Raw genomic sequence first — 22,587 nt, 5'->3', positions numbered from 1 at the left:
AGCGTGTCGCATGGCCGAACAGCTATAAAAACACATGGAAAAGCATAAAAATCGCCGTCAGAGCCAAACAAATTATTACTGGCTGAATTCAATTGTGCGTCACTTTTTTTCTTCTTTGTCCCGTTGACAATTTACGTGAAATGAAATGTGAATATGATTTTTGCTGCAATTTTTTCTTCTTCTTCAGCCAAATGCAGGGATTCGCTCGTACAGTGGCTTTTCACCTTTCCACATCACGGTCATTGCCACTTTCTATTGTGGTCATACACATTTTTACGCCTTTTTCCTGTTCACAAATCAAAAGAAATTTAAGTTACCGCTTAATTTTTTGTCTTCAACTTGTTCTAGAAAATAACGAAGCTGAAGAAGAGGAGGAGGAAAAGATTTCTATTGTTTTTCACTCGTCAAGTACATCGACACTTATGACATGATATTCAATTTATTAGCAATTTTCAAGTGTTTTTACGGCCAAATTATAAATGAATTTCATTCATGCTTGCTCTCACATATTGATGGGTAGGATGTTTCTAATTCTATTCGTGAGTTCTCGGAAATTGAATCCACTGTGGCAAAAATGTTTTTGCTTATTCGTCTCTTTATATAAATATTGATCCTCTTGAATTAATTGCTTCTAAAATCTCAAATTTACCCAAAACAAAACAGTCTAGATACAACACATTTGATAATGGGAAACAATCCATTTTCGAGAGCAATGGCAGAAATTTCAGCAATTTATCAATGGAATTTATGATAATCTCCGATAATTATTAAATGGTATTTGACCGTTGTTACGTGAATTTGTTCATTGACGGCGAAAACGTATGCTGGATGCGCGACTAGATGTTCGTCTCGATTTTTCTTAGTTGTTTTTTTTTCATTTTTCATAAAAAGTGGCGAAACAGGAAATCAAATTGATGCCAATGTGTGTGTGTGCCCACACAAAATTCAAGCACCATAGTTGTTGGATTCATGCTTGGCGCGAGCGCGCGATGACTTTCTCGCCCACCATCCATAGCTCAAGCGTGTGCCTCAGCTTTCCCAATCTACAAATAATTTATTCATATTTATTTGTTGGTTTTTACCATCAATTCCCCCTCCCTATCGATTATTATTTACCTAAGTTATTACTCTTCTTATTTTTTTAGCAGTCGAAATGGAAAAAAAGGAGTTTATATTTATTGCGTTAGGTCAAATTCTAGAATGGTAAAAAGGTCTCTTTATTTTGGAATTTTACATTGGAATTAATGTGATCTACATGAGTTATTTTTATTTTCGCTCTTATCCTGAAATGCTTTCCATTAGCATGAAATTTGCCGAAGAAAAAGATCTATTTTTTAGGTTTGGTTGAGCTCAAACTAGAAACTTGTTTCGATTAAGAGGTTCAACTGATCAATTAAAAATTAATCGTTCAATCGAGTTGTTTGAAAGCTTGGGAATTAAGAAAATTGCGCTCGGTGTGTGTGTGTGTGCAGTGTGCACACACTTTATTTTGAGTAAAACAAAGTGCAGAGACAAATAAATCGAAAAGCCTACGTATGATGGATTCTTTGGTTAATCATTTCATTGTGTGTTTACCTGGTTTAGCATATGTCTTTTCATCAAGAGAAAAATATAATGGTTTTTCAAGTTTAGTAGAATTTATGTTAATAACAATTACAATATTAATCTTAGTGCTTAGCAAGTCGTACGCTCTTAAGAGAGAGAAAAAAGAGCAGTCCAAATGAGCTTGGTAAAAATATGAATGACGTAATTTCATAAAAATATATAAATTAGCATGCAATCGAATGCAAAATGCGCACACAAACATACACATACACACCAGCGGGCCGAACGTTGTCGATGGTTATATGTCACATAAATGTGTTCCAACGGAATTATAATTTAACCAAATTGTGGCCATTTACATTCGACGTGTATATACTTTGCGATAAAATTGCGCTCACAATGGCATAGTTTTTGTGCTTTTAATTGTACAATCAAAGCCTTTCCCCTCTATCAATTTCCATTATACATTTTTCACCTTCTCCGTGCGGGATTATGACGACGTGTTTCATTTTGTGCTGCTGCCTATTTTGGCAGTCTAATAAAAGTGTATAGTTCATGTGGTGTGTGCGCTATTTTCGAGTGTGTCGGTTGTCGGTTACATTTTTTTCCGCCGCGAATTTATAAAAACTAGCGATCAGCTGCAAATAATTTGAGGTAATTTACCTCGATTGACGTGCACGGGTACGTGTGTCTATAATACACACATCTCATGTTTATACGTTGAAACATGAACACTGAAATTTATTAGTCTCTCTCTCTCTGGCTCAACGGAACACTGCATCATACACTACGTGCTGAAAGTATACGACGTGGTGTCGTACGATGCCGCACACATCTCGGTTTGGTATAGGTTTTCATTCATAAATTTCTCGAGTTTGATGCTGTTGGTTTTTTTTCTTCTTTTGTGTTGCATCGTTATTTTTCAGAGTTTCACTCGCTCGTGTTTGCCAAAGACACCCGAGAGACTCTTGCACAGCTCATGGAACGAAGCTTTTTTTCTATTGACTGTGTGTAACCAATTTTATGAATGAATTTTTGCGCTTGGTATGAACGCGCACGCTCATCGTCGAAATGCATGTATCGACATATGTGGAATTGAAACGAACGTACATGATTATATCGCACGCTCCGTTACTATGGTGAGGTTGTAGCTTTTGTCTCTCAATGGAACGCACACAAAAACAACAACGAGCATTCGCTATGTGTATCGCCTTTCAATGAATGGAGTCTAGATGGTTTTCGATGCAACACCATCGTTTTTGATAAATGAACTCCAAGGAGAAAGAGAGAGAAAAAATGAACGACAACATTAATTTGGTCTCTCGTCGCATATTGCACACGGCTAAAACAGGAGAGTAAAGGAGAGAGTTGTGTACGGTGTTGTGAATGAGCTCTCTCTCTCTCTCTCTCTCTCTCTCTCTCTCTCTCTCTCTCTCTCTATCTCTACAATTTCATCATGGATAATTATATCAAGGGAGATTAAAGATTTTGCGATTGCATGCTGAATTTTCAATTGAATCTTAATGAAAACTGATGCAGAAATGATTGGTACACTGTGATACGACGACGACGACGAGCGTAGCGCTGTTTGTTTGTTCGTACACTTATTTGTGTGTCTTGTGCTCGCTTATTGTCTCTTGCTATTCAAAGTATGAGATATTAAAGAGTTTTTACTCTTTCAAAGTGCGGTACGCGTGGGTTGCTCCATCTAATCTCCATTGCAGCGGAATGCAAAGAAAAAAACTTGGAACAAAAAAACGAAACGAATGAAAACCAAGAAGAAAACAAAAGACAACGCATTCAATCCGATGCTTTGACATTTTAAAGGTACGACTGAAAATTTATGCTAAGATACGATTGAGGTGGAGGTTTTCTGCAAGTTCTCATTGCTTGATTAATATTGAATTTCCGTTTCGATAAAATGCCATTGCGGCGATTAGATTAGAACTCGGTTTTAAAGCCAATGGAGGCGATCGGGCCACGAATGACATCTTCACCGCCAAACGACTCCATCCATGATATCGGATCGAATTTTGCCCGTCCGTCCGGTTGCGGTACCTCAATTTCGTGTTCCAATTGCTCGTACACGAAAACCATATATCTGTGTTGTCCAGAAAAAACAGGTGGATCAGGAGCCTGATAGCCTGAATACGATGGGGAAAAAACAGAAGAAAAAACAAAAAAATTTCAAACGAAACGAGTCAATGAAACCGAAAATAACCAAGCAATTTGACTTTACTCAACTCACCGACAATGTATTCGCCGATATCATAGGTTAACCCTTGACGCAAAAACTCGCCCTGTACACACATACACGTCAATTTCAATACTGTGAATCCGAAAATAACATTTTATGCAAATTCAATTAGAGTACTTACTGGAATGTTCGTAACCAACCAATGTAAATAGAATTGACCGTTAGCATGGTGTGGATAATCTGGATCAATCAGCATTAAGGTATAAGTACGGTCCTATTAGGGTTGAATACGGGCGAATAAAACCGAACGAAAGAAAAAACGAAGAAAAATCAATAAAACCACTTTATTTCGATTTGCATTTGTTCTCATTCCTTGGCTATTTTTAATTCGATTCGATTTATCAGAGCAGTCAAGGTCATTGCATGCCCTGGTTTATTTGCAAATTAGCAGAAAAAAATTACCATGATAAAAAATGCGAGAAAGTGCAAAATCGAGACGAAAAGCCATAATTGGTTTAAAAATACCACAAGATTTTCATCAGCGATTTAAAATGCTTTTTTTGCAACTTTTTTAATACTTGAAACAGATTTTCGTGACGCTTCTTTCTTCATTTTAAATACGATTCTTGAACGATTTATTACTTTTTTCCCCGAATTTTTCAAAACCTACCGATCGGGCGCGTCCATAATACACCAACGGTTGCTCGGCAAAAACATGCTTAGCGATGACCGAATTGCAATTATCACGATTTATCGAGAATCCAGCGTGTGAAACGGAAATTATCATCGGATCAAATACACAACCGTTCAAAAGCTCCGATGGCACGAGCAGTCGACAAGACAAACATATTGTTAGCAAATAGCACAGAACCAGATAAATACTGAACATTCTCGAAATCATTGTGTCACAATTGAAATCAACTTTCGTACTGACACCACACCACATGGAAAACTACTGTGGAACATCGAACGATGAAACGGATTCGCCAGGCACGGAAAGCTACAGAACAGAACAAAAAAAAACGTTTTTGCCTGTTCCAAACTAAATAGCACTTAAGATTGTGTGGTATCGAACAAAAAACGTGCATATTTAATAACCTGACAAAGTGCTAATCCTTCTTCGGTCTCGTTCCATCTTTGCTACTGTTGTTGTTGTTATGGTTGTGACTCTGTTTCCACTCGCCAAGCTCAAACAAACACTCGCTATTGTATTCGAAATCAACAACCACCGCAAACGAACAATGAGCTCACGGCTTCCAATTGTATTGTGACATTCTATTGATTTTCCTTCAACACAATGTATTTGCGCGTTTGCAAAAACCGAAGGGGAGCAAGAGGAAATCAACTCGTCTCGGGACTTAAATGTAAAGACCATGTGAAAAATTGGGTCATAAAATGTAGCCGCGATAGTTCATCGTTCATCGTGTGTGCGAGTGCGCTCGTTCACCTCATGCCATCCCAACCAGTCAGTTTAGTGCACGACAATTAACAACGGAAACCCTTTTTGTTCGACAATTTGTCGTAGCAAGGGTAATACGTGGAATGAAAAACGGCTGCCTGGCACGCAACACATTTGTTTACAACAACAAACACCAAATTGTTTCGTATTTTCTAGCAAAGTGATCACACAACAATTTTTCACTCATTTCAATTTCCAAACTTTGATTCGTTTTCGTCGTGTGCACGGATTTCTCGCCGTTCAGACGAAATCAATTTTCACTAAATTTTATATTGCGCCTAAATGTATGCTATACATGTATTGCACGAACGTACAGTTGAATAAAAGTTTTTACTTATGACAGGTGGTTTCACGTAGTTTTGCTGCCTTTTTCCTGCCCGAGGTAGCATTTTTTTTATAGCAACAACAACGAAAAATAGACAGCCACAAAAGTTTCTATTGAATTATTTTGATTTTCGGTTTCTATGGCATAGTGTGAGTGAGAATGGAAAATGGGGCATTTGATAGGTTTGATCCAATGGAAATGTTCTGAACTGGGGATCATGTGGATGAATATACATATGAATATTTGATGGACAACGAACTATGGTCCGTAAGCTATATGGCTTTCAACGAGGAGTATTTAAAAGAGGATTGAACGATAATTTCGATTGTGGATCAATAATGTTGGATAAGAAAGCTACTTACTGAAGATCTGAAAATCTCCTCCCACCAAGTGTAATAAGAAGGAAAGCATTTAAGCTGAACAAATGTTCCGATGGCAATATCAAACTTTATATAAGCTTATGTGCTTAAAAATTGTCTTGTTGGATGGCGCTGAAATCAGTTGTAATAGAACTGAAGCGGAAAACCTACATACAAAACCAATATGCAAAACTAGGCTTGTACAAAACGTTGGACATTACTTTAAATGAATGAAATGATATTAACTTTATATATTATAAAGTGTTCACTGTTGGACTCAAAATCGAAGTAAAATCCACTCATTTCTCAAATAAAACACCAATTCATTTTGCTTAAAAGAAAAACAGGTATAAAATATATTTTAAATTATTTTATAAAGTGTTGCAGTTTATAAAAATGGGGTCATTTCTTTTCATCGAGTATTTAAAGGTGTTGTTGATAAATCTAAGTTACAATCGTTGCATTTCATTTTGTTTCTTTTCTTTTATACATAAATTATCGTTCCATAATATTTTACACGCATTTCATTATAAAACTGCCACGATCAGATATAAATAAATTAGTTGAAATGGTTTTTTGTGTTCAAGAGAAATTTGTGCATATAGCGCGTATCAAAGTCTAAATGATTTTCAAGAGGATAAATTGAACACGGTCGATGGCAGTAGACTAAAAAAAAACCCTTCCCGAAAAATGTCAATGTTTTGTTTCTTTTTTCTGCAGAATTCTGAATTTGACACAACAGAATAACACAAAAGTAAACAAAAACAAAATCGATGCATCAAAAAAGGGCATTCAAAAATAATTGACTCAGTTTGTTTTTTTTTACTAACTACGCTAACAAAAATTACATACAATTTGAAAATATTTTGTCTAGATGCCGAATAATTCATTCAAAAAACAAATTCGTTGTACAAATTCTATAATTTCGAATTATTGCCATTTCCACCTCCTCCTCCGCCACTCCTGCCCTGATGATTTCGCGGCGCTAGGCGCAATGAGTTTCGATCGTCGTCATCGACGACCGGTTCGTAGGCTTGATTAATTTGGCCAGCGTTTCCGCTTGTGCCATAGATTTGTGAATTTGGCCCATTCATGCCATTCACATCGAAGACATCTTTGATATTCATCGGGACAGCGTTGGATGATCGATGTGTCCGCATCGGCTGTCCATGATGTTGACTGTTATTCATTTGCTAAACGAGAAAAGGAAATGATTAAAATGCCATTTTTGTTAAGGACGTCAAATGTCAATGAATGCTCACATTGGTTACAATTCCATATTCGTTGTTTGCACCAAGGGTTTGCATTTGAGATTTGCGACGTTCAGCCATTACTGAATTTTTACGTACTTCCAGCGCTCGGATCGTTTCACGTCGCATTGTCATACGTCTCGTTAATATTGGCGTACCTTAAGAGAAGAAACAAAACGAATGGTGCTTTTATATCCAACTCAAACCAAGTAGAATGGTAATGATAATTGAAGTTTTCTCACGGTTTTTACTTGGATTGTTTTCATTATCAGCGGTTAACTGTAAGAAACGCTTTTTAAAAGCAACATCCAAGGTGCCGATTTGTCGTCGTGGTTTTGCTGCCTTATCCAAGTTTTGAATGGTTCGGCGACGAGCTACTCGATCCGGTCCACTGCCCGAATCATTGTCATAATCACCGTCAATGCCATGCAAACGTTGGAGATTTTTCACAATTTCCACCGCGTGCTGCAAAATCGAAGGAATTTATTATTCTAACTTATTGATGACAGAACATGTTACGGAGCTTTTTGGTCTGTGATGAAATCCTTCTTGTTGGTGAAAAAAGCTCGAACTACGTTTCACACTGATGAAATAAAAATTATTGTATATAGCCCAACATACCTTATCAATCAGTGCATCTTGACTAAGCTCTTCAGCCTTCTTGTTGCAACAAAAGTTCAATTCAGTGGCGGCCAAAATGTGTGACAACGTTCCAAAACGATGGAACAACATACCCGTGAATTGAATGACCAAAATCAATGCGAAGAAAAATACAAACACCAAACCAATGGGTTCCAATTGCAAATATTCTTTCGATATATGAACCTAAAGGGAATTCCAATCAACTTTAATACGTGTTTCTAGTGACTATGGGTTAGTTTTTTTGGTCAATTAAAATCTAATGATTAACAGTAACTAGTAAAGAAAAGTACACACATTTGGTTTTTGTAATTTGATAATTTGAGTTATTTACAAAAAAAGGAATGCTCCATTTGCAAGGAAATTATGAATTTTTAACACAAAAATTAGTCACATCATTGAATTGATTTGAATTTGGAATTTTGATACTGTTTTTTAAACTTGTTTTTTCTTCCATTGAATGGGAAATCAAAAGTGGAATTCGAAAAAAAAATATCTCATGTGCGGACTTAGTGAATTGGTACATTGTACCAATGGTACAACAGAATGTGGAATTCGTACAGTAAAAAAAGAATAACATGCAAACAAAATGATCGAATTAGATGTGAATTTTGGTAAAACTACAAATTTTTGCCATCGATTTCTTTTTTGCACTAAACAGAAAAATGGATTGCCGAACGAAAATTTGGAAACAATTGTTTTTTTTTACTATCGAATCATATCTGATGCAATGAAAAACAAAATAATCAATGTATTTAAAAAAAAGGATAGGTGTGTTGGAGATTAAAAAACCAATAGTTGCTCAAAAGGTCAAGTTCATCGTCAAAGTGGTAATTTAAAACGGTGTTGTTTTTTAAAGTGTAAGAAATTGTATTGTAGAGAAAGTTAAAGAAGTGAAGATTATGCATATCTTTTTCCAAATTAAACAACATTAGAAAATTTTCAATAAAGAAAACGTGCACGGTATTAAATCAGAGTGATCGACATATTTCCATTTTCAAATCCAAAATTAGAGGTTGTACCATATTATGTATAAGTGTGAACGGAAATTTTTTGATTTTGCGAGTAAGAGACACATGTAAGGAAATTGTGCAACAGTGAGATACACAAAAAATAGGTGATAGAGCTCGTTTGAAACTAGGATCGATTTATATGCTGTCAGCCATTTAAAAAAAAAAAAAACATATATTGAAGTTAAATAGTTAGAATATCACAGTTGGTATCTTTGAATGGAAAATATTGTGTAAAAGAAAAAAAAAGGAAAAAATAAATATATTTATCCAACCTCGCCCGTTTCTTCGTTATATGTGATATTTGTGTGGATCCCAAAGGGCCAATTTATGTGAATTTTATCTTTATTCAATTGCATGAGGAATACGATCAGTACGAATAATGCGTTGAACATGAAAAATGCGAATACGGATTTGTTGCGTAGTTCGATAAGATCCTTTGCAACGCGTTCCTATTGGCGGAAATCGATCGAATGCGAGCGTTGCGTGTGCGGTTTTTGTTTCGTTTGTAATTTGTTTTTTTTTGCAATTTGTTGATAAGATTGAATGATGATGGATGCGCGCGAACCGAATTGATGTATACGAACGCGATTTGTTTTTTTTGTAAATGTATGTCAATGTGTTGGTATGTTTTGTATGGGTTTTTCAATGTGTAATTTTTCGATTTGTGGTCCAACGTAAAAAAAAGAAAAAACAAACGAAAACAAAACAAAAAAGAGAAAATTAATGAATGAACTTAAAAGGGACACCAAACAACACACCGTCAAACAAACGCAATTGTGACCGCATGAAGTGGTGTCCCTGTACGTTACCTCTTGTGTAGTTTCATCATAGGTAATATTCGTTTTGACACCCAATGGCCATTTTATGTGAATATGATCCTTGTTCAATTGCAGCAGAAACACAATCAATACAAACAGTGCATTTATCATGAAAAATCCAAACACCGACGAATTACGTAACTCCTTCAATTGAAGTGCTATCCTTGCCTGAGTTTTGGGACAATATTTGGGTCAATGAAATTCGATTTTTTTTTGTTGCATTTGAAATGCTGATTTTTACCATGATCCGAAGTTGACACCAACTTCATTTCACGTTTCGTGACTACTACAGCATACTTACCCGTTGGCCACGCGATACTTAGAATGAATGATGCGATGTAAAATGTCATTTTGAGATTGATTTAATTTGTAAATTCTTTTTTCCCTCTCTTTCCCCCTCTCTCAAAATTCGATTTTGCATCAAAATACTAACAAAGTTCGAAGAGCAAAAATATACCTGTTCCTCTTTGTCTTGATCGATTGGATAAAGATATTTGTCGATGAGGTCTTTCCAGAATTGAGTTTCGGAGCTCGATAAGAAATCGACTTCACCTTTCTTCAAATCGCCATCTTCAATCCAGTATGGGTTAGTGAGGAAATCACGTTCTTCGCGTTGTACCGTCGATGTTTCGGAATCGGAGTGTTCGCTGTCTTCGTCAGTTTCTTCGGCCACCGAGCCCAAGTGGTGGTCACGTGAGCTGCCTGAAGCGGTGCGTTTGCGATGTTGGAAGCCATGTGGATCGACAATATGCTCAATTGTGTCGATTTTCTTCTGGATTGTTGTCAACGAATCGGCAATATGGGTCAATTGAGCTTTTTCATCGCTGGTTTTGCCATGCGTGCAGAACATACAACGAAATAGTCCGGCCAATGATAATTCAATCGATCCTTCTTCATCGCCATTATCACCGGCACCGCCTTGCAAGAAACTCAACAACGATTTTTGTTTGGCACGTTTGGCCGCTTCTTCGGCTTCTTTTTTCTCGCGTTCCAATTCTTTTTTGGTTTTCTTTGCGACCACCTCACGCGTACCCCATGAGACGACGTTCAAGTTGATGATTGAGTACAAAATCAACAGCAAATACATCGATGGGATTGAGAGTACATAAATGATACCAGCCGATACACACCAAAACTCTTGCGGATGCAGTATTGATGCCGTGAAAAACGTCGCCGCCGTTGCTATCAAGAATATCGCCGAGGGACTGCCGATACCATCCTCGCCCAACTGCAACGCCGTACCCACTATCACCGCCATCATTATCAGTGCATATATCGTAGACAGTATTTGCGCCACAATCAGCTGAACGTTGGATTTACACGTGAAACAAATCAACATAAATAAGAGAATCGGAATGATATTGTAATGGAATGATGTCCAGTTATCGATTTTAAAAGCAGCCACGAAAGCTCCCACCAACATCAGAAAGATCGTACCAGGGCCAAGGATTGTGCCACCCATCAACATAACTTGGTAGGCAATATAAAGCAGTGAGATATTGTCATTGATTTTAACGGTGCGTTTGTAGTCAACGAGCAGATCCATGATGTTGGCAATGGTTGATGGCACCCATCGACGACGTTGATTGTAGAATTCGTTAAATCCTTCAGGGCAGTGAGTGTAGGCGTCCGATGCAGCTGAGTATTCGACACGATAGCCTCGTTGCAACAACAATGTGCACAGCCAACGATCCTCTCCTTGATCGTATTGCACATAATGTCGAGCCTCATCCGAACGTGTTGTGTATTTCTTCATAACATTATCATCCATCAAACCTTTGCCACGGAAAAGTGAGAAACAGCCCGGGCTACAAAGTACGCATCCAATCATATGTTCGGTTGCTTTTTGAAGCCAATGACCAATTGCATATTCGAATTTTTGATACCACACCATCGGTCCGCTACCAATTGGATGGATACGACCACAAGCAGCGCCCAAGTTTTTATTTTTCTTCATCAAATCGACCAACAGCATGACAGCACTCGGTTGGAAATCAATATCACCGTCCAATGTCAACAGGTAAGTATTTTCAGCAACAACTTCTTTACGGTCCACAGAAATTGGCAGCTCCATCAAACGATGACCCAACAAATAGTACATGTACATCACTTGTGACCAACGTTTTCTGTGACGAATCCGATCTTTGTCTTTCAAATGGGCAATCATTTTTGTTTTTCCAGGTAAGGTCCACACCAATCGACCGCCGTATGGTGCTGGGTATTTCTTTGGCGGACGCACACGAATCGTTGTTTGATGTACATCTGATGCGGCATCGTCAATTGTTTGTATCAACAATTTTACGAATCGATTCACTTGAATGTCAGAATCACTGTGATCCGAAATTTCGAAAGCATCATCGAAGAAAATGTGAGCTGCACGAGAGAGTAAAGAAAACGAAAGTGAGTTGAAGAAAAACAAACATTTTGTTATTGTCGAATTCATTTTAAAATTGCTTGTTCTTACTTTCAAATTCATAGTAATCGGGGTCAACGACACGCAAATACTTCTGAGCCACACGTCGCGCACATTGATCTTCATCTAAACGCATGATACTCTTTAAGAACTCCATCATTTCGTCTTTTGTTTCGTGCCACATTGTAGCACAGGCATAGATTCGTGTGATGTGATCGGAGTTCTTGATGTTTGGCTTGTGCGGTGTTGAGCCATCGGTATGCACGGAAATCGTTTCGTAATATTCGTCACCTTTTTCTTTTTCAATTTCGGCCAGTTCCTGTTTGATGTTGTGGTGAAATTTTAATTTGAATTAGTTTTAATTTTTTTACCCTTTTAGACAATAGTTGATGTTGTTGTTTTTTCAATATTTAATTTGAATTTGAGCTAGTGCCTTAATTTTCAAACGAAATTGGGTGTCACCAATGGAAAATAATTTAAAACAATGATTTTTATTGTATTTTCAAAACATGACTCACTTCAGTTTTCACATCGGCTTGGTCATCACGTCTTCGATTCAATGCCATCGACTGATCAATCAATAAACCGCTGTACATTGGGCTGACAAACAGTTTTTCCGTTGTTGCTAAACGTTCACATTTCGGTGTCCATATGTGAAGTGTGATCCATGTTTGTGATAACAGCCAAAGTAGCCAGGCCCATGCCATTTCGCGATTCGCAAAGTCACTCAACCGGAACACTGGCGGACTTTCGAAGAACAAATAATCGGGTATGGTGCCGCTGAAAAAGCACGGATCACCATTTCGAATACCGCAGAGGGCAATCATCAATGAAATGGACACTGGAATGGTCAAATTGACTGGGAACGCATAACTGAAACCTTGAATTAGAATTTTACAAGCGAATTTGCCGAAAATATAGCACAAATATGCGGCGACAATTTGGAACAATAGAACATAAATGACAGTATTGTGTTCGGCGTTAATTTCAGTGGTGTCTCCAAGCTATGGGAAGAAAAGACAATATATATTTGTTAAAAAAAAATCGCAAAAAGCAATATTGGTATAATTATTTATAAAAAGATGGTTTATAAACCAAATCTAAACACTTAATTTACATAAACAAATGACAACAGTTTACAAACCGGTGAATTAGCGATGATATCAGGTAGGCTAACTCTCAATGTGGCGGACACTTCTTCAACAATAATTTTGTGTGGTCCGAATGCGTCACCAAATAAATAGAACAGATTCATTGGATATTCGCCTTGCATCCACAAAATCAGAAACAGTGAGCAAGCGAAGACTGCAATTTTCCACAACGAGAAGAAAATACAATTGAAATAGCGCGTGGTACGTAGGTCTTCTTTGGCTCGGCCCATCGCTCGAACGAATCCAATTGGGCTATGAATGCACACATAATTTTCCCACCAGGCACATGATGTCATTATCGCAGCAATCGGAACCATCCATAAAATCGGCCGATTTTCCAACAACGGCCACACAACGAAGCCGGTGATTTGTGCTGAAATGGCAAGCAAATCAATGATGACTTTAATGGCTCGCCGGCCCTCTTTCGACGAACGTGAGAGTAAGCCGAGAATTCCTAGAAGAAAGTAAATCATTTTGGTGGGTGTGATAAGATTGCGTAATTGGTACTTCAAACCGATTTTAGCGATTTCAATCATCGAATTATTTTAATATCGATATCATTTTACCTGGGATGCAGCACAAGCAATTCGTAACCATAGCTGCTTTAACCGAATCCAATTCGGGCAGTACAACAAACATGAGCAGGGCAACGCCGACCGTATGAAGTGTTTCCATTAAAAATATGAAGAGAAAGTGGGACCTTTGTGGTCGTTTCCATGATTTAAAGAAGCAAATACGAACAGCTCGAATGAATGCACCAATCTCTGGAATTGAAAATGCAATGAACAATGCCCACATCCAGGCTACACGCTCCTCCTCTGGTATAACTGAAACGAATGACTTATCTCGTCCCTGTTGCAAAAAAAAATAAACACGAAAATTATTCACGATGATGATGTTCTTTAATCACACAAGTGTTTATTTAGCAAGAGCTTATTTCGGATTTTCCTTCTTCTTTTCAAACTTACCAAATCTTTGTTGCAGTACGGTAATTTTCGGTCACGACGCAATTGCGCCGTCATAAACAATACACAGCCTTTTGAGAATACACCACCGCCAAGCACAATGACGAATGTGAACAGATATGCGAATAATTTTAGTATTTTCACCGATAAATCAAGACACGCCTGATTTGCCATCGAACCGCTCTCGATTTTGAGCGGCGGATCTCGGAAAACATCCCATCCCTTTGTAGGTTCCCCAACCGTACGTTGGCTGAGAGCAAAAAAGAAACGTGAAGAAAAGAAAGAAAATATCAAGAAGCGAAGAGAAAAAGAAAGAGAAGAAAAAGCATCGTTGTTCTTTCATTCAGGTTATTCAAGTTCAATACAACGCATTTGCCAATTTTCACCTTAAAACCCTCAACGCTCAAGTTTAATGCTCGATGATGATGATTACACTTATCTCAAGCAAAATCATTCGATATTTAAGTACTATTAGTATGTAATTGGGCTGTGTGTTATAACATCGTCATTTGCACTTTACGAAGAAATTCTCTTGAGTTTGGAATCAATTTTTGGATAATCCAATTCGAAAACATGCATCACTGAACATTAAATGAATGAATAGCGTTAGCCATTATACAATCGATAGATTTTTGGACTGATTTTCGTTGGCAGCCAAAAACCATAATGGTGAATAACAAAAGCGATTTCGTTCACGATATTACGTTGTTTTCTGCACTCTATTATAGTTGCCTTTATTCTCCACCTTCATGGCGTTTGAAAGGCGAATAATAATCGCGTTGAAACAAAAAAAAATAATACATATTTTGCACTCTTAAAATTGATACCCCATATAAAAGTCATAGAAAAAAAATACATGGCTCGATTTGTTGGCAGATTTGATGTATATAAATCGGATTTCGTCATGCTTTTCATTGGATACAATCGGAGATAGCGCTTAGTGGTACTGAAAATTGACGAATGAAGAGAGATTGAATAAACCTGCAACAATGATCTTATCTTTGGAATAGTATTTGGTTTGGTAATTATTGCGAAAGCAAAGTGCCGTAGTTTTGATTGATTCACGTACATCATCTATCCAGTTGAATGAAAAAAAAATCAGAAAGCCGAAGCACCGCTCATTGATCGCATTCATCTATATTCTCAAGAAAATTGTGTTTGTGTGTGCGAATTTTTTTCCAAACGGAAGAATTAATGTTAAACGGTTACCGGTAGCAGCAGCACCTCGTTAATGAACAGGCCATCATCAAAGAGAATGAATCTTGATGGTGCAAACATTTCAAGCGTACAAATCAGTCAATCAATATGGCCTCATTTCGGAACGGAAACAAATCGAATAGCAATCTCGTGGAACCGTGATGAATTCTTACGTAAAAAACAGACAGAAGGGAGAAAAACAAATCGCGCATTGCGATTTACGCCAGCCAATTCGCCCTAATCATCGGTTTGCGGTAAATTGAAATGGCGATACCATTGATTTTGTACGCGGACAAATACGGAACAATATTGTGTGTTGACGTGGCGCAATAACATTAATCAAATTAGTTAACAAATTACTGGCACCAGACAAATTGATACTGCTGATATTCGCCCAGTCTCAATCGTGTCGATCGTATAAGTAACAAAAGACATTTGTGTGGCTTTGACTTACACACGCAGCTGCGGAACCCACTTGCATTATTAGTACCATTCGAACGGTAAATAATAATTATTTTAAAAAATTGATTCGAAAGGCAAATCAAAAATTGTATCCAAAATGAGAGCTTAATAAAGTACGTCAAGGTAAAGGTATGATTAAATGTGGAAATAATATTTAGAAAATTTATGGCAACTGACAAACAATTCGTGCGCTGATTTATCGTCATCTGTGTGTTAAAATAAAACAAAAATTTCGACTTGAGCTCGGAAATGAACAATTATAGTCAAGAGAGAGAAAAATGGCTAAATCTTGATTTGCATACAACGGACTTGAAATCGAAAACATTACAACAACAACAGTTCCATTTTGATCGGAGTGGTCACTGGTCAGTCCAATGCAGAATAAATAGGTGAGCATGAAAAAAAATGTGAACGAAACGAATGGAAAAAATAGACATCTCAACGAAAACGACAAGATCTAACGCGAATAAATAAGCGATTCGATTGGAAACCCAAGAGATTCAACACACAAGAGGGACATAAAATCCAATAAAATAAATTCATTTCAAATGCAAATGGCCAGCTAGCTAAACTAGTTTTGAAAAATAGAAAAGACAAGACCGAGAGATAGAGAGACACACGAAGAAGAAGAAAAAGAAATAAAAAATAAAAGCCGCAGCAGCAGCAATGATTCGAAGCGAGTTGTATGTGAGATTTATGCCAGATGCCCGTAAGTATTTCTATGCTATTCGTTTCGTTTGAGTGCTTTGCGCGAATAGCTCAACGGAAAATGAAAAACAGCAGCAGCAGCAGCAGCAACAACAACAAGAACAACTGTGACTCCATCCAGTAACATAAATATAAAGCAACAAAATATCACTTTCACTAACCAAGCCACAGACAACAATGAAGCACTCACACAGATACACGCATACACCACGAACGCAACAAGTCGAAGAAGAAAAACGTGTGCGCTTGTGGTAAATTATGTGTTGAGTGCTGTGTGCGCACCGAGCATGTATGTATACTGGAGCTAGGTCGATAGCTGAATGAATGGAATTGAACGGGCGAAAAAGAGAAAAGTATGGAAACTGTTGAAAAAATGCGAAGTAGATCCAAGAGAAAAAGATCCAAATATCAAGCTCTTGATTCGAGGCATAGTAAACGAAGCACTGACGGTGATCGTGATCATCATGATTAGAGATGAAACCGAGTATGAAAATCAAAACATAAACATGCTTGGCTGTGACGACGAGAGCACATTGCTGCTGCTGCTAGTACAACGTACGATCTATGCCTCCATTCAAACAGACCCATTCGCAAATAGCCTCATTTAACTTTCTAAGCATTTGCGAAGCAGAATAAATCTTTCCACCACGGTTTGAAACAAATAGCAAATGACTCAAAACCAATTTAGCTCCAAGTCGTATATTTGACCACTGAGTTGAGATTGATTAGCGTGTCATATGATCATTTCTCGATTGGAAAACGAACTATCGTTTTTTCCATCGTTGGTTTTGCTGGAGAAATATTCAAATTTATGCATTTCAAAGGAAGAATGTTGTTGATTTCAAATTACCTGCCGCCATAGATGTCTTGGGTGAGTGGTGTGCTTTCATTATCTGAGAATTCATCGTCACTGTCGCCGGGTGGTGGTGGCGGACCAAGCGAACGATGTCTCAACGCAGACATCGTTTTTCCTTCGTTAATCGCTCAAATAATCTACGTTTCGTCCGCTTGACTTGCTCAACCAAAAAAAAAAAAAAACCTGTGTGAAAAAGAGAAAAATATCCGATTAGAAAATCGCCCAATCTTCCAATGAACCCGTTTGTCTATATATTATGATCACTCTGGTTTCAAATGCGTGTTTGCAATTTTCACTCGACGTCATTTACAAATAAATTCGCATTTCCTGTCAATTTAATGAGGTTCGCATATGGTCGGAGCAATTTATTGCAAACCAAAACCACTTTTTTACTCTCTCTTTCTCTCTCTCTGTTCTCTCGTTACCACTCGACTCGCTGTCATTATTTTACACTACTGTGGTATATAAGGCAAAATGACAAGTTTAACTAGTTTTATTTCATGAAATGTGTAGTAAATATAGCAATGTTTACGAAATGTGAGAGCATGCGTGCAGCCTGATGGAAATATGTTCACAAGCATTTTCACTAAATAGATCTCACAATTTATGGTCAGGAAACCGCAAAGCATTTACAAACACAAACACACAAACTGTACTTGTTGTTGTCTTTGATTGAAGTGGGTTTTTTCTCTCTATGTGACAAAATTACCATTTCACGTTGTACGCTCATTGCATGTATTGCTTAAGCGCTATTCTCATCGATCTTCTTCAAAATCGAAAAAACACATAAAACCTTTTTATTGCGAGATAATAAAATTAGATGTGTCCGAAATAGCAATTGAATTTTGGTTTTCGGTTGGTCATTCGGCAATAGCATGTGGGACTGATGACTTGAATACCTAAGACACACACACACACACACACAATTTGTTACTATACGGGCAATCCAAAACACGAGACGCAATCTGATTCGGTTTTTTTTTACCACTTTACCATGTTAATCCAAACGCCTTAAACGACTGAACCGTACCGATATCTCGCTACAGAGTCGTTGACATTAAGACACAAGCATGAATTGAACATAGAGGCAAAGACAATGTGTGAAACGATTGGTACTCAAGCATTTGGGTTTTGTGCGGCGAGTTTTTATCTGCTTCTTACTTTGAATGCTCTTAAAATAGTTTTGAAAAAGTGCTGAGTTCATAGGTCTGCTCGATGACACGAAGGAATGACGATTTCAAAGCTTTTAAGGTTTATTTGTCGTCGCGGCAAATTTAATTGGATTCTCTCGATATTTCAAAGAAAAAAAAATGTTTATTTTCTTCTTCTTTGGCAGCATCATCAGCGGCAGTTCAATGATCGGTAGTTTTAACCATTGTTTCCCACTATTTTTTTTCTTTTGCGATCGTCTTGTAACATTCAAAATCGCGATGCTTGATTAACAAAGACAAATGGCTTTTTAACATTTATACAAGACCAACGATTCTATGAAATTGGTGGTATTCAACTTTCTGTCCACTCAAATCGCAATCCATTCGACGCCGCTGCCGTCGTCGTCTTCGTTGCCGCCACACACTTCAGTATCAGGGGAGAAACAAATTGCTTTAAATGGAATAGCAATCGCATTAAACTATGTATGCGTTATTATAGAAGAAATAAACCGTTTAAAAAAAAGTGCTTTAGTTGTTGCAATAAAACAGTTGAGTGAAATAAAGAATGTAAATCGAGACAGCCTTGAAGCTGGAATTTTTATGTTCGGTTCTCTCTCTCCCCCAGTAGTTTTAGTGTCTTGTAGCCCAGTATACAGATACACAAACACAAGCATATACGCGCTATGTGTGTAGTGCAGCTTTTTTTCTGTCGTGCATTTTTTTTTCGTGTGTACATGCTTTTATAAATTTAAATTATTGTTTCGATTTTTCGTTTCCTATAATGTGCACCAAACGCCTCGAAATAGCGAGCTCAATTGGACAGGCGAACAATTTACAACGCTTTGATATAAACACTGCTTGCAACATATCTCGGCCTCTGTCTCTGTTTCACCTCCCATTACTCTCTTTCGGTATGAATATGTGCAGGCTGAGTCGGGACCGCGCATTAACAACAAAAACCAATATTCCCTTCGCTGTTGCGGTCGGCGATCGGTTTGTTAACTGCATACACTTCTTATGTTATTGTATTGGAAAAAAGTGAGTGCATCATTTTTCAATTTTTACATTGCAATACATCGCTCCAAATTGCCTTAGTGGCATTGTTCCATTGCGGGAACAAAATTTACTACTGGACAAATAAACGACAGATTAAGCGTATGAGTGCCGCCATCGCTTCTGGTTTTGATCTTTAATTAAATATTTAATCGCAGCCAGACAATGAGACAATTGTCTCTGCTGTGTGGCTCTTTGGCTCCACTTTAATGGATCAAGTTGCCATTTTTTCAACCGAAAATGGTGATGTCAGGGCGATAGCGAGAACAAAACCGTAGCCCAGGCTGACCAAAACCAATTTATTGAATACACAATATAAAACATGCCCCGCAATGGAAGCCGAATAATTGCACTATTTTCGCCTGCTGGTGTTCAGTTTCGTGTTGCAGCCCAAGATCTACTGAACTCCTTCAGAAGAGACGCACATACAACAGCAACAAAAACAACAATGACAAATTCTTTTATTCTCTCATTCGAATCTCTTGCAAGCGATCTCAAATGCATTTTTTTCTGGTCTTGCTTGCAAATGCGGCATACCAATCGCACAAAGCCCAACACAAAAATATAAAAATAAGCAACATTTTAAATATAAAAGATAAATAAATATAAGCGTTGCATTTTTGTGGGCCTCATGCAAGCATTTATATTACAGTACGAGCGCGCATCGAGTGCACAGAACTGGTTTCAACAGGAAAAAGACAGACCATTTTTGCGCAAACACGGCACAGTCGCCAATAATATAATAATAATGGGATGGAAGAAAAAGAAAGAAAACCGCCACATTAAAAATAGACTTTTGGCTCGAACGCGATGTACACCAATTGTTTTTTTCCTCGATTCGTTTTGTTTTGTTCAAGATATCAAGACACATTACGAATTTTTGTTTTGCTTAGTTAAGAATAGGGTGAAATTTGAGAAACGGCCAGACATGATAATACATAAACCATGAAGTTTTTAACAACATTAAAAATCATATGTTGAGCTCATTTTTTTGGAGCACCATTCTAAATTGAATTTGCCACGGCCCCAAAAATCGTTACCATTTCATTAGGCAAATATGCCGACGATCGTATTCGTTTGGGTCATACCAGAGACTACACACATTTGCGATCTCTTTTTTTTCTGTTCGCAATACACTCAAGCTGTAAGAAAAAGCGATGCAAACGGATTTTCAAAAAAAGTGGCTGCAAAAAGTGAATTTTTTTTATTGTAAATGATAATCCAACAAATGAAATTGAAACGAAAAACGTGAAATCATAAATATCATAATAACTCATACTGAAGGTCAGCATATTTTTATTGCAGCCAATCTGTGTGAATCATGTAGCATCTACGTTATTCTTCATTTTATTATTCTCTCTCTCTCTCTCTCTTTGTTTCTCATCACCTTTTTTAAATGTCAACAACAAGAGACGTCATTATCAACATCAAATGCTCGCCATGTACAAATCGAATCCGATTAGGTTGTTTTTTTTCTTTCGAAGGGGCCGAAATTGAATTCACCATACTTAACATGGTAAATTGAATTGTAGACCGAAGAAGAATGGTCTACCAGCAACAACAAAAACTAAACTAGTTCAAACACTTTTCACGAAAACCGTGATCCTATTTTCAACTTGAAAAGTTATCGATAAAGACGGTTTGGTGGGCTTTGAACGTGCAGCAACAGAAAAAAGAAGAAACGCAAAAGAAACAAAGAAAAATTTAATGGTTAGTGCTTGAACGAAACCAAAAAGTAGCGTGTTTTGAATGCACTACATGGCTCTGCTTGATGTTGTTGTTGCTATGTTTTTTCGATGTTTGGCGAGCGTGCAACGGATTACCGCTACCTTATAAATTATCCGAGGTGCAGAAACAACAGAAAAAATAATAGAATGAATTGGAAGGCCTTCAACATAAATAAAACTTAGTAAGAAAATACACATTGATTTTGGGTATTGTTTTCCGCTCATTTCGACAATTGATCGGTCATTCTTCTTTTAGCCACAATATTTAGCGATCAGTTCATTTTTTTTCGAAACGGCCATAAATTGACGCCCTGATTTTATCAAACATGTGAAGAGAGAGAAAAAAAACCACTGAACACGAAAATAAACACACACCGTGGATTAGGTATCAAGTCGCGAATATGTTTTTTTACGCCTTAAATCCACATAAGCGACACACTGGAACAATTTCGAGCTTTTTTTTTTCTCGCGTTGTTGCTGTTAAACAGCAATTAGCACCGGTAATACCGTTAGTATAAAGTTTTTTCACTTGTTTGAGCGCATTGAACAAGTTCGTGATATTTTCCATCGACATAGAAACGTTTTATCGCAACACTACGATCGGATGGCGGGCCCAGACACATTGATGATGCTTGCGGCGAAAAACAGAGAAAAAACCATTTAGAAACCAGGCAAAATAGCCAATAATGGACACACATTGTGCAGTGTTGGCCACACACCAATGGAATTTGCGTCACCTTCCGCCGCACAACAAGGATCATGATGATGTGTAGCCAAGGCCGCCTGTCACAGACAAATCATATGGAAATGATGATGCAGAAGAAGAAGAGGAGAAAAAAAATTGCTGGGCGTTTGATATTTCTCGAATATGCGTCAAATCAAATTAATGGGCAGCTGCAACAAAGTATCTAGTCGCTATGGATTCAGGTGGCGAACATTTTCCGTTTGATCTTTCAATTTTTTGCTCAATAGATTTGAATCTTTGATTGCGTTGTGGCCGAGAAGCCAGATTGGTCACCAAAATGGCGACCCCCTGACATTTTGCCTAGCCATTTAGTTCACCTGCATAGACACAATATCAATTCGCTATTATAAATACAGTAGAATCTCGATTATCCGTCCTCCCATTATCCGTCACCTCCGTTAACCGTCACACCTTTTCAAGGTGGAAAAGTTTTTTTTCAGTTCATTTTTCAGTTTATTTGACTTGAACATACGAATAAAGTTGCCAACTAACTTTCATAATCAAAATCAATTGAACTGCTGAGAATAAAAGGCTGACGATTGCAGGTTTTTCGC

General features: G+C 37.5%; 2 protein-coding genes across 8 annotated transcripts in view; both read right to left on the bottom strand.

Annotated features, from left to right (window-relative positions):
• Window positions 1-1,174: 1,174 nt before the first annotated feature.
• LOC129571264 (uncharacterized) lies at window positions 1,175-5,137 on the bottom strand. Its single transcript, XM_055451043.1, has 5 exons — window positions 4,841-5,137; window positions 4,413-4,742; window positions 3,924-4,016; window positions 3,794-3,845; window positions 1,175-3,689 (listed from the first exon to the last, which is right to left on the bottom strand). Exons 2-5 carry the CDS (start codon window positions 4,686-4,688, stop codon window positions 3,487-3,489), a joined length of 624 nt encoding a protein of 207 aa, XP_055307018.1. The 5' UTR covers window positions 4,689-4,742; window positions 4,841-5,137; the 3' UTR covers window positions 1,175-3,486.
• Window positions 5,138-6,211: 1,074 nt separating this feature from the next.
• Window positions 6,212-22,587, bottom strand: part of LOC129571188 (chitin synthase chs-2) — a 19,766-nt gene continuing 3,390 nt past the window's right edge. Inside the window, exons 2-13 of one of the 7 annotated variants that reach the window (XM_055450971.1) lie at window positions 17,352-17,540; window positions 14,138-14,384; window positions 13,736-14,021; window positions 13,163-13,623; window positions 12,537-13,022; window positions 12,070-12,337; window positions 10,063-11,978; window positions 9,597-9,773; window positions 7,757-7,960; window positions 7,378-7,600; window positions 7,148-7,293; window positions 6,212-7,078 (exon numbers count right to left, since the gene is read on the bottom strand). In XM_055450971.1, coding sequence (XP_055306946.1) covers window positions 6,803-7,078; window positions 7,148-7,293; window positions 7,378-7,600; window positions 7,757-7,960; window positions 9,597-9,773; window positions 10,063-11,978; window positions 12,070-12,337; window positions 12,537-13,022; window positions 13,163-13,623; window positions 13,736-14,021; window positions 14,138-14,384; window positions 17,352-17,464 — 4,803 coding nt within the window. In that variant the 5' untranslated portion in view covers window positions 17,465-17,540 and the 3' untranslated portion in view covers window positions 6,212-6,802. Of the gene's footprint in view, window positions 7,079-7,147; window positions 7,294-7,377; window positions 7,601-7,756; window positions 7,961-9,059; window positions 9,237-9,596; window positions 9,774-10,062; window positions 11,979-12,069; window positions 12,338-12,536; window positions 13,023-13,162; window positions 13,624-13,735; window positions 14,022-14,137; window positions 14,385-17,351; window positions 17,732-22,587 lie in introns of those variants that run through there. The other 6 variants (XM_055450969.1, XM_055450991.1, XM_055450983.1 and 3 more) reach the window with 6 other exon arrangements.

Source organism: Sitodiplosis mosellana, unplaced genomic scaffold (genome assembly GCF_009176505.1).
Source record: "Sitodiplosis mosellana isolate CC-2019 unplaced genomic scaffold, AAFC_SMos_1.0 Smas_scaffold_1, whole genome shotgun sequence".
In the NCBI taxonomy this organism is placed as follows: Eukaryota; Metazoa; Arthropoda; class Insecta; order Diptera; family Cecidomyiidae; genus Sitodiplosis; species Sitodiplosis mosellana.
This window is presented reverse-complemented; position numbering and strand designations above follow the sequence as displayed.

What these genes read in the sequence shown, in the direction of transcription:
- LOC129571264 (XM_055451043.1), bottom strand. Translation starts at nt 4,688, where the DNA reads ATGTGGTGTGGTGTCAGTACGAAAGTTGATTTCAATTGTGACACAATG. An exon ending in ATTATGGACGCGCCCGATCG is followed by an intron (nt 4,017 to 4,412) that starts GTAGGTTTTGAA and finishes CAACCCTAATAG; the next exon opens with GACCGTACTTATACCTTAAT. An exon ending in TATCGGCGAATACATTGTCG is followed by an intron (nt 3,690 to 3,793) that starts GTGAGTTGAGTA and finishes CATCGTATTCAG; the next exon opens with GCTATCAGGCTCCTGATCCA.